General features: G+C 42.9%; 1 protein-coding gene across 2 annotated transcripts in view; it reads left to right on the forward strand.

Annotated features, from left to right (window-relative positions):
* ASB9 (ankyrin repeat and SOCS box containing 9) overlaps positions 1 to 3,089 on the forward strand; it is a 39,561-nt gene extending 36,472 nt beyond the window's left edge. The window contains exon 2 of one of the 2 annotated variants that reach the window (XR_015550578.1): positions 2,880 to 2,942. Coding sequence is in view for 1 of the 2 variants with exons in the window: in XM_004435139.3 (XP_004435196.1) it covers positions 2,880 to 3,004 (125 nt within the window). In the remaining variant the exon portion in view is untranslated. Of the gene's footprint in view, positions 1 to 2,879 lie in introns of both variants that reach the window. The other variant, XM_004435139.3, reaches the window with a different exon arrangement.
* Positions 3,090 to 11,892: the final 8,803 nt, after the last annotated feature.

The raw sequence follows: 11,892 nt of genomic DNA on the forward strand, positions 1-11,892 counted from the left end.
TTCCCCCCCACTTGCTGAGAATTAGGGCTGGCTCTGGGCAGAATGGTAAAGTGACCACAGAATTCTGTTTCCTGCTCCCACTGCCCAGGGTGCTTGTAGCCAAAGCCCTGCCTTGGTGCCCCCAAACAAGGCCTGTCCTCCCTGAGCTGTGCCAGCTGGGCTGGGGAAGACCAACCCCAGGCACAAGGAACAGTCCAATAGAAACCCCTTTATGTAAAGCAGGGGGATAATCAGCCGGAAACTCTACCTGCTTTTTGAGGATTTCTTGTTTTCAAAAAATTCTACTATATATACAGGGCTGATTTCTCCAGCAGGCACAGACAGCACAATGCTTGGGGCCCCTGATGTTTTTAGGGGCCCACAGACATGTTTTAATTTCTTTTAAAATCAGAACAAAAAAATGAATAAAACTCAACTTGGATTATATTCATCTTTATACTGACACAGTTGTAAAATATCATTTTTTTAATTGAGAAAGAAATCCCCAAAGGCAAAAGTACCTCAGGACCCCTTTAAGTCATAAAGTCATATATGTAGACACACACAAACGCACACAAACACATATATATAATATCCCCCCACTGCATCGAGTAATCTCATTGGATTTTCAAATTGCTTCCGCTGACTCTTTCCTTCCACTTTATTTCCCAAAGTCATTCCTAGACACCTACGTTGCCTTTAATTCCTTTAATTCACATTTTGGTGACAGTGTGGCCAATAATCCCACTGGTTTATAAGATGTCACGTGCCATTGGAGAGAATCACTGCTTCTTTTGCCTCCATGAGTCATTTTTGGGGTTCTGATGAAGTCACCTCTCAACAGGCTGGAAGCTGGTGGGAAATGGGGCCGGGCAAGCACAGAAAGCCAGACCCACAGATTTACCACAGCAATTGCTGTCTCTGGGTGTCCCCAGAAAGGAGTTCAAGAATATTACCACCTCATGTCCCTTGAAAAGCATCAAAAGCAGTGTTTACTCATGGCACACAATGAAAACTAAAAATGACCCTCTCTCAGCCCAGCATGACAGGAGCCACCCCGGAATGTGCTTTGGCCTTAAAGCATCATGAGTGTTGCTGGGGAGAAAAGAGAAATCAAGAGCCAAAGCAATATGCCAATTCATAAATATAGAATTAGCTGATTGTATTATTGAGTAAAGCAACCCCCATGAATACTTGCAGGTGCCAGCAAGGGGCCACAAAGCTGTAGTGGGTTTTCAGCTCTATTTGTATGGAATTAAGGCTACTGTTGCTGCACATCATCCTCCTTGTGTAAACAACAGAGATTCCATTTGCATCGGTAGTTACACGGAGCTTCCTCTATCCTGCTTTTCCTCATTCTCTATCAGGCTTGCTCTGATGTCTTGTTCTTCATAATTCTTTATCAGTTCCACCTACAGTTGTCCCTGACAGTAGCACGTATGATTAGTCACGTCCTTCAACATTCCTTAGTGAGATGAGATTAAGATCCATTTCCCCACAGTGTACTTTTTGCAGTTTGTTAATATGTACACTGGACATAATCTGGAAGGTGCCCTAAATTCCAACAGGGGCCTCTGAATGTGTTTTGAGGGCCTGATTGAAAATACTGCATTTATTTCTTTGATAATACAATCAAATCATATTGATTGATTGCATATGATTATACAATGTGTCTGTTTCCACTTCTCGTTCTCCATCACCTGAGAAATATGTAACCCAGTTTATCCTGTAGCTTGTGGTGATGCTATAGGAAATTAGAGGCCACTGTATCCTTTTGGTTGTATTCTTGACCCTGGCCGCATAATAAAATGACCTGGGACACATGGCTTAAAGAATCCAGATGCACGGGCCCCACCCAACAATAATTGAGCAACATCTCTGGCGTGGGGCCCAACATTGCTTAGATTAAAGCTTCTTCTGACAGGTGATTCTGAAATGCAGCCTGGATTGAGGGCTTTTGCTTTATGGGATTCTTGAGGGTATATAGCTTTGCTTTTTTGTGTGTTTTTAATAACCAAAAGAGAATTACTATTACAGTTTGGTGCAGGGGATGGAGGGGTTGGGTAGGAAATCATTTCCCATCCTTTTACGCTATAACAGGGTTTCTCAACCTCAGCAGTATTTATTTACATTTTGGGCCAGTTGCGGGCTGTCTTGTGCACTGTAGGATGTTTAACGGTATCTCTGGCCTCTACCCACTAGATGCCGGGAGCACCCTTTCCCAAGTTGTGACACCAAAAATGCCTCCAGACATTGCCAATTGTTGCTGGGGAACAAAGTACCCCTCCTTTTTCCCTCCCTCCACCCCCATTGAGAACCACTGTTCTAAAATATAAACTCGGCTGGTTCCCCATGCAAGCTTTGTGTTAGTTCTCAGTTCACCTATAAGTTGAAGCACTGGGATAGCTCTGAATGCAGAATATAAAAACAAATATGACTTAAGATAACATACACTTATGCTTCACTGATAACTCCTTATATTTGAATATCTTAAATTGCTTAAATTATAAAATAAAAATGTTTGCATCTAGAAATATGACCTTATTTTTAAGGTAAAAGACAAGAAAGCCGTTAAACATGAATTTTATTTTCATTACTGGGAATTTTGTGTAGCTTCGTAATTCCAAAATTAGCTTCCTTAAGCCTCCATTAGTGAGACTAAGCTTTGAATTTTTTTCAGTTGTTTCTAAATCAAAATCTAACAAACTTATTTTGATGAGATACCAGAAAAGAGAGAACATGGCCTAAAAATTCCTCCTACAAAACACAGAAAATGGTCTTAAACAGTACCATATTATTTCCTTCTAACAATGTTATAGCTTGTATGCTTTAAAAGAAGGAAAGGAAAAGTAGTCTTAGATCAGTGAAACCAACGCGTGGCTTGTCTGATCTTTCCCCAGGACCCCCTTCTTTGATGCAGTTATGCCGCCTTAGAATTCGGAAGTGCTTGGGGATCCAGCAGCATCAGAAGATCATCAGACTCGTCCTTCCCGAGGAGCTGAAACGGTTTCTCCTACACATTTAAATGTGTCAAGGGAATGGAGTCACAAACAACAAACATTGTTGAGTGTTGTGGCCACTGGAATTTTAAAATAAAGTCAGGTTGAGAGAGCTGGGCTAGTTTTTTCAGAGTTTTATTTTCAGTGGAAACACACTGGGTACTTTTGCATTATTGGTTGGAAGGCATGAAGACTTTTTTCCCTCCTGCCTGGAAGAGGGTGGCTAAAATAACAACTACTGTGTTGAATGTCTACCACATGCCAAGCGCTGAGCTAGGAACGCTGTATGCATCATCTGATTTAGCCCTCACAGCAACCCTGCCAGGTGGGTACTATTCCCACCCCTTCTACAGGTGAGACACTGAGATCAGGGAGGTCAAGTTGTCCAATTACCCACAGCGAGGACAGGGAAGCCAGACTGGAGTGTAAGTTTTCTGATGCCTGGGGACTTGCGAGTGAGGCAGAATTTCCCAGAATCACTATCCTGGCTCCATCTCCATTACATGGGAAGGAAGATAAAGAAGATGTTTCTCTGTCTGCGTCTGACTTTTTTTTTTAACTTTCCCTGTTCTTATGACAAAACCACTACTGCTCTAGTATAGTATAGGGGCCAGTTCTTTTTTTCAATCACAATGTCATAAACATATTAGGCATATTCTAGAACTGTGCTGTGCAATACAGTGGCTACTGGTCCACTGGTTCTTAACCAGGGGTGATTTTGCCACCTAGAGGACATCTGTCAATGTCTGGAGATGTTTTTCATTGTCACAACTGGGGGTAGGGTGCTACTGGCATCTAGTGGGTGGAGGCCAGGGCTGTTGTTAAACATCCTACAATGCACAGGACAGCCCCCACAACAAAGAATTATCCAGTCCAAAATGTCAATAGTGCTGAGGTTGAGAAACATTATACCAGCCATACAAGGCTATTTTAAAAGATGTAAGTTAACTAAAATTAGATAAAATCCAGTTCCTCAGTGTCATTGGCCACATTTCAGGTGTATATAACCACTCATGGCTAGTCGCTACTGTATTGGACAGCACAGATACAGATCATTGCAGAAAGTTCTATTGCTCCGTCATTGCAGATATTTCTTTTTTTTTTTTAAAGAATACATTTTTTTTGTGAGGAAGATAAGCCCTGAGCTAACATCCACGCCAATCCTCCTCTTTTTGCTGAGGAGGAATGGCCCTGAGCTAACATCTATTGCCGATCTTCCTCCTTTTTTCCCCTTGTTCTCCCCAAAGCCCCAGCAGATAGTTGTATGTCATAGTTGCACATCCTTCTAGTTGCTGTACTGGGACGCTGCCTCAGCATGGCCAGAGAAGCGGAGCGTCGGTGCGCGCCGGGGATCTGAACCCGGGTCGCCAGTAGCAGAGCGTGTGCAGTTAACCACTACGCCACGGGGCCAGCCCCCATCATTGCAGAAATTTCTATTGGACAGCACTCTTCAGATGCTCAATGAAGGGATTTTAACTGCCTTTCAGTTTCTGATTTACGTGAGACCTGTGATATAATTTAGTAATGATGGCTGTAGTTTCGGTCTTCTGAGAGATGAATTTGAGGCTCCACTGCATCAATAGAAAGAAAGAAAATATTGTACCTACTTAAGGCAAATCCTTACCTGTAAGATGACATATGGCCTAGATGATCTCTAAAGATATTTCCAATATAATTTTCTGTGACTCGAAATTCAATTTGCTATAGGAAAAAACCTCTAGAATATTGTTCTAAAATGCACAACTGGTTACCCAGCAGATGGCGCTGCTGCCACACAGTCACTTAAGCAAAAGGGTTGCTCCTCATAAATGACCCATTGTAAGATGCTTTACAACATAGGCTCTGGAAATTTCCATTCAGGAATGAAAACTTTGTAGTGATAAATTCCATGGACTCCAGGTTTTCTTCTTCTCTTCCAGTTTACCCAAATATTCAAATGTGGCTTTACAGAACCTCACCTCCGTGCTCCTTTTTTTCTTCTTTATCTGATAGTGTTTACATTTATAACTGCTCAGGCTTTAGACAGAAAACAAACGCCAGCATTCTGCCACTTGCTAATTCATTTAATTTCATTAATTCATGTATTCAGGAAATATTTGGTGGTGGGTGCCTGTGACTGCGCGAGGCACTATTCTGGGCACCAGGGTGGCCACAGCAAAGGAGACAGGCCAAGATATTGACTTTCTGGACCTTGCACTCTAGTCGGAGGAATCATCTGCTAAGGAGTAAGGAGCTGTAGACATTTTGTTACAGTTTTCTTTTTGAAAACACTAGTTTAAAAAATAGCCTGATTTCTCATATAAAATGTATTGGACAGACTCTTGTTTATGTTAATCTTCCCTTGGCCAAATCCTCTGAGTTTAACCCAGACTTTACAGATTTACTGGAACAGCATTTTTCTTCTTAAATCTTCCAGACGATTAACCAATTTGCAAATCCATATAATAGATGGTCATCTGCTCAAATGGGAAAAAACCACCACCATCTCCCTCATCGCAATTTAGGGAAATTTCAAATTACCTCACTTAGCAATGTTCAGAAAGAAGATTCTATTTAAATAGGAAGCCTATTTTTATGATCTAGATGTGGCTATATTTATAAGTGGCATACACCTTTGAACTCTTTATCATCACAGTCTGGCACAACCTCATAAATTCTATCATCAAAGATGGTTTGGTGACATTTAATAGACCCCTCCACCTTCATGAATGAGGGATGTAAATTTTTAGCCTTGTGAAACCATCTTTTAAAAATGGTAATTATGTTGTCTGGTTTTAGAGTGCAAACTTAACACATATTTATTGTAGCCCAGTCTCATATTATCAGTTTACTACATTCCCTTGGTTTTATCCAGTAGAAACGCTGACCAGTTGGTACACATCGCTAGCACAATTCATGTTAAAATGAAAGAAGAGAGCAAGAAGAGGCCAGGGAAGAGTGATTGATTTATTCTGGGTTTATATTGGAGCTGATTGAGACGTTCTGCTAGTCCATGTACCAGGCTGGATTGGTGAGTCATTAAGCAGACTGTCGGGGTTTAGAAACAAGGGACCAAGATGTGCTCAGCTGTCTATTCCGGGGCACGGGGTTCGGCATTTATAATACGATGAGAGCCCAGCATTAGGGCTTGAGTAAAAGACCAAGTCAACATCAAAAGCAGCTAAACAACAGCTCCCATCTAGAGCACTTGCTAACGGCGGCTAGGCCCCAGGTATCAGTGATTCATAAGCCTTACCTCAAGCCTACACAACCATGTTATCCCCATTTTACGGATGCGGGTGCAGAGGGGTTAAGGAATTTGCAAAAAGTCAGTTAGTAGTTGGTGAAGCCAGAATTTAAGGCAGAAGCCAGAGCTCTTAACCATTACACTCTCTGCCTTCTGTTTTCTTCAATAAATCCCAGAGCTCTGGGTCCTAAAACCCCCTGCCCAATTTCCCAGTGTGTCTTGGAAGTGGAGGTGGAGCCGAGTCTGTAGGTCAAAGGTCTCTGCGTGACGTCAGGAGACTGTGCCAGATTTAGGTTGGACATCATCCAGCCCTTTCCCCGACCGCATGAACCAGTCTGGGAGGCCCTAAACTTCCTGCCTCTCGGGGCAGGTGGGTCAGCTTTCCCCTGCCAGTAACGCTAGTGAGTACAGAACAACGCCTTCCCGAGGGTCCAAGCCTAGCGTGGGAAATGAAAAATTGTTTTTCTGAACTGAGAGCATTTTGTACTGACTTTGTCAGTTACAACATCTTTATCTGTAATGTTGCAGGGTGGAGAGGAAGCTGTCTGGGCTTTTAACAAAATCTGCCTGACTGCTCATGCGCTAGTTGTGTATGTTTGTTTTTTTCTTTTCTTTCTTGTTGTATTAGTGTTCTATTGCTGCATAACAAATTATAACAAACTTAGTGGCTTAAAGCAACACAAGTTTATTATCTCATATTTTCAGAAGGTCAGAAGTCCAGGCTCGCTGTGACTAGATTCTCTGCTCAGAGTATTGCAGGGCTGAAACCAAGGTGTTGGCCAAAGCTATAGTTCTCATCTGGGGCTCAGGGGTCTTTCTCCAAGATCACTGGTTGTTGGCAGAATTCAGTTCCTTGGGGTTGTAGGACTCAGGTTCCTGTTTTCCTGCTAGTTGTCAGCTGAGGACCACTCTCAGCATCTAGAGACCACTCACAGTTCCTGGCCATGTGGCCCCCTCCATAGGAAGTTCACAATGTGGATGCTGGCTTTCTTTCAGGCCAAGTGGGAGTGCATCTCCCTGAGTTCCTATGCTGTGGCTAGCTGGAGGAAACTCTCTGCTTCTGAAGGGCTCACCTGATTAGGTCAGGCGTACCTGAATAATCTCCTGATTTGAGACCTTAATTACATCTGCAAAATCCCTTCAAATGAGCACTAGACTAGTGTTTAATTGAAGAACTGGCAGAAAGAGTTCGTATACCAGGGGCCTGGAATCTTGCGGGTCATCTTAGAATTCTGGCTACCATACCTGCTAAATGGTTAATAACCATTGATTTTGTGTCGATAAGGTCCAATATATAACAATATGATAATGATTATTTTTGTTATTTAATCAAATATGTATATAGTGCTTACTCTATGCCAGGCATGGCTCTAAGAATTTCACAAACAACTCATACAATACTTATAATAATCCTATGTATAGATGTGTTGTTATATCCATTTTACAGCTAAGGAAACAGGCACAGAGAGGTCAAGTAACTTCCCTAAGGTCATACAGCTCTGTCAGGGACCACATAGTTCCTTTAATCACATCAAGCCTAGATCAACAAGTTTGGCAATGATGAATGAAGGTCCAGATGGGGCCAAGAAGTGGAACTTCTCACCTTTGACTCCATTCCCTTTGGAGCCTGCTCACTAAGCACAAGGTCACTGGTGTGCCTGCCAGGGGGTGAGGTGGAGGAGTGTTATTCTCCCTTATGCTGGCCTTCATGACTCTTTTGTAAATCTAGGTATGCTCTGGTCTGAATGTTTGTGTTCCCCCAAACTTCATATGTTTAAATCCTAATCCCCAATGTGATGATATTAGGAGGTGGGGCCTTTGGGAGGTGATTAGGTTACGAGGGTGGAGCCCTCATGATGGAATTAGTGCCCTTTTAAAAGAGACCCCAGAGAGTTCTCTCGCCCCTTCCACCAGTGAGGTCACAGAGAGAAGATGGCCATTTATGAATCAGGACGCCAGACCCCACCAGACTCCAAATCTACCAGCACCTTGATCTTAGACTTCCTAGCCTCCAGAACTGTGAGAAATAAATATTTGTTGTTTAAGCCAACCAGTCTATAGTATTATTGTTATAGCAGCCTGAATTGACAAGGAATGACAGGTTCAACTTGGCAAACATTTTACAGGAGACTTCACCAAAGTTTGTAGAATCCAAAAGGGAAACCAAATAACACCTTTACAAATTCAGCTAAGTTTGCTACTGGTCCATCTCCTGGCCTAGCCCCTGGCCAACTTCCCTCGAGCAGAGGACATCAGTCCCTTGCCGCTCCTGACTTCCCTTAAGCACTTATCTATGATGTCTCCTCCACACCCAAAAGAGTGAAGCCCAGAGACCGACAGGAGTCCCCTGGCCTTCCTTCTGCTCAAGGCCCACCTTCTATACTCTGGTTTCCTATCTGATTCCCTGGTGTATCACTGGGAGTGACCAGCCCCTACTCACCACAGCATAGACGTACTCTACAGCCAAAGGAGGTCTGTCTTATCAGATGGTCCAGAAGCCCCAAAATGCCGGAGGCACTCACCATGAGGGACAGGATAAAGGAGCCTTCTGTTAGATGTAATCTGGAGGCTTGTTCTGGTGAGTCAAGAATAGGCGCTCCTAGGATTTCCTGTCTTGCTCCACTCCCACCCTTCAGGGTGTTTGGGCTGGGACTGAGGAAGTCACGCTCAAGTTTGGCTTCTGCTGTGGGCTCATCTTGATGAGGAACATGGCAAAAATACTTGGCATGGTCCTCTCAGTACAAAAAAGGGTCCAACCTTCATGCTGTATCCTTCATGATGTGCCTAATACACCTTCCAAGACCTTTAGACTCCTTCAAGTGTATAAATTCTCACTGATTTGACAAGATTGATTTTCTACCCTTTACTTTGCAAAACCCATTGTGAGGCTGAAGCAAGTAAAATTGATTTCAGCTCACTTTCTTCCCCACCCAAGGCCTGTTTGCTCACTCCTGGCAATATGAGATTTTTCAACTTTCTATGCCCTTTTGAAAAGCTTGGTTTTTTTGGAGTACAGTGAAATCAGGTGGTTCTGCAGGCCTGTGTGGGAATTTTAATGTGATGTTTAGGTGTTTAAGCTTCACTGGCTTGGAAGATACCTCTGTTAGAAGCCTAAGTATTTACATTGTAAATGTTAGGCTATAACCATGAAAACTGGGGATGGTATCATCCTGCTTTTTGTTCAGTTCACATTTTGTACATATTACTTAGAAAAGTAATAGCCACTGGTGGAAATTTATTCCTCTGAGTTGCCTTGCGCAGAATCAAATGTAGTGTGTCTGCATTTTACTCTTCAACATCAAATATAAGGAATGTCCCATTTCTTTTAGTTCTCTAAAATGAATTTAATTGAAATTCAGCCTCAGTCACAATATGGACCCCATTGAAGTGTTTAGCAGAGATCTCAAGGGTCTTTTGTTGCCCAGAACATGCAAGAACTACCCTCTAGTCTTAGGTCTAGGTGCGAACTGATGATGTTTGTTTTCCAGATCCATGCGGTTCCTTGGAGATAGGAGGCTCTGAGGCAACCACATAACCTAATGCTCGGGATGAGGCTGGGAGCCCTAGTGCCTGGGACCCAGCCTCCCTAGAGAGACCCTGCAGCAATTCTCTGTTAATGCTGTGCCAGTTCCCCAAGCTGTTGTGTGGGAAGAGGACACGAGCACCTGCTTCTGGCACCCACCCAAAAACCACTGTTCTCTTTGAGTTTTGGGGAATTGATGTCTCCCCATGTTAACAAATTCCACCCTAGGTCTCCAAGTATTCTCTCCCTTCCAGCTCCGGGAAAACCTAGCATGATCCCCTCAGTGAGTTTCAAAAACACAAACCAAGAAAGTGGGCACTTAACACAGAAGGTGCCTAGAAGGAACCCCAGCCTTCAACCCTGCATCATAAATGTTCATGAGCCCCGGGAAGTACAGGCTTGGGTAGTTTCTATTTTCCCAATGTAAAAGGAAGAGTCAGTAGGAGGATGTGACTTTGAAGGATAGAGGACTGGAAAGATGTAAAACAGTTGTCTCTGAGAGTGGAAAAGTTAACTCTACTAGAGAAACGTGATAGGATTGTTAGGTATGCGGAGTGCCTACTTGAGATCTGTGGTCAGGATTGTGTATTTCCTCCAGCCATATTCAGCACTCGGGTGCAGCTATGGCACGGGTGCAGAACTGGGAAAGAGGGTCAAGGGAGTTAAGGAGAATATACAAGGGTATGATTGCTGTCTAGACTGGGCAAGGAGGGATAGCAGGACATGGGAGGGCAGGGCTGGTGGTCAGTGAAAAAGTGGTAGAGCCAACGGATTGGAAGTCCTAGTGACCTCAGGGAATCCAAAAACTACTGGTATCTCCAGTAAGTGGGTTAGAACAAGAGAGGTTGATTATTAGTGGGAGGCTCACAATCAAGATTTTCGAGGTAGTTTGGTTATTAGAGATGACAGACTCTAGGAGAAAGGGGGTGGATTAAGGAAAAGATCATTGGAAACAAAGGCTGTAAGGGAGAGAAAAGTGAGAATGTAGGGTGAATTATCTTTTCCACGGGTGGAAAAGTTGCCATGAACAATGACAAGCATAAAAGATTAAGAGGAAGACAGAGAGCTAGGTGTAAAAACCAGACATTTGTTATTGACCGTAACAAGGAGGAGTGGTGGGTTTATCCTCTGATGGTATACATTTAAAAGGAGATAGAGATTTGAGGAAGGAGGAAGAGAAATGATTTTGAACAGAGGTTGGCAAACAATTATTAGCAGACCCAATCCATCTTGCCTCTTGTTTTTGTAAATAAAGTTTTATTGGAACACAACTACATCCATTCATTTATACATTATCTATGTCTGCTTTGGCACTGTCAGAGTTGAATAGTTGTGACAGAGACCATAAAGCCTGCAAAGCCTAAATTATTTACTATCTGTCCCTTTACATAAGAAAGTTTGCTGACCCCTGAACTAGAATTAGCAATGAAGAACATTGACCTCCCAGTGAGAAGTAAGCACAATTAGGGGCCAACCCAGTGGTGTAGTGGCTAAGTTCAGCATGCTCTGCTCAGTGGCCTGGGTTTGCGGGTTCAGATCCCGGGCACAGACCTACACCACTCATAAGCCATACTGTGGCAGTGACCCACATACAAAGTACAGGAAGATCGGCACAGATGTTAGCTCAGGGAGAATCTTCCTCAATAAAAAAAAAAGAAGTAAGCACAATTAATATCACAATAACTTATCTTGCCACACAAATGTCAAATCCTTCTGTTCCTTTCAGTCTGGGTCTGCTTGAGGTCACCAAATCAACCATTTTCACTCTCTTGATTTTTTTCCACAGCGAATCAACCCATTGGATGGCTGAAATGACAGAATGTCTGCTTTATAGCCTTGTGCATGGATATATTTTTCCATGTAAACCACAATCAGCATACATGATTGTAATGTATGAAATTTACAGAGGTCAATTTCATCATGTGCAAATCCAGATTGCCATTCATTCAAAAATAAACTACAGGCTATGGCACTACTCTGTGGCTTGTTAGGGTACTGAGTAAAGATGCTAGTGGATCTGTCTTCCACAACCAGTTTCCTGTTCAAGCTTACCTTGTTCCTTGTTATTAGTCTTAAGAATGGGAAACTATCCTACGTGACTTTGCCCAGTATCATGAGATAGGCATGGACAGCATTGCCAGGGTAGTCAATCTGAAACTTGCCAG

The sequence above is a fragment of the Ceratotherium simum genome, chromosome X (genome assembly GCF_057802395.1).
Source record: "Ceratotherium simum simum isolate JZ-2026a chromosome X, ASM5780239v1, whole genome shotgun sequence".
Taxonomy (NCBI): domain Eukaryota; kingdom Metazoa; phylum Chordata; class Mammalia; order Perissodactyla; family Rhinocerotidae; genus Ceratotherium; species Ceratotherium simum.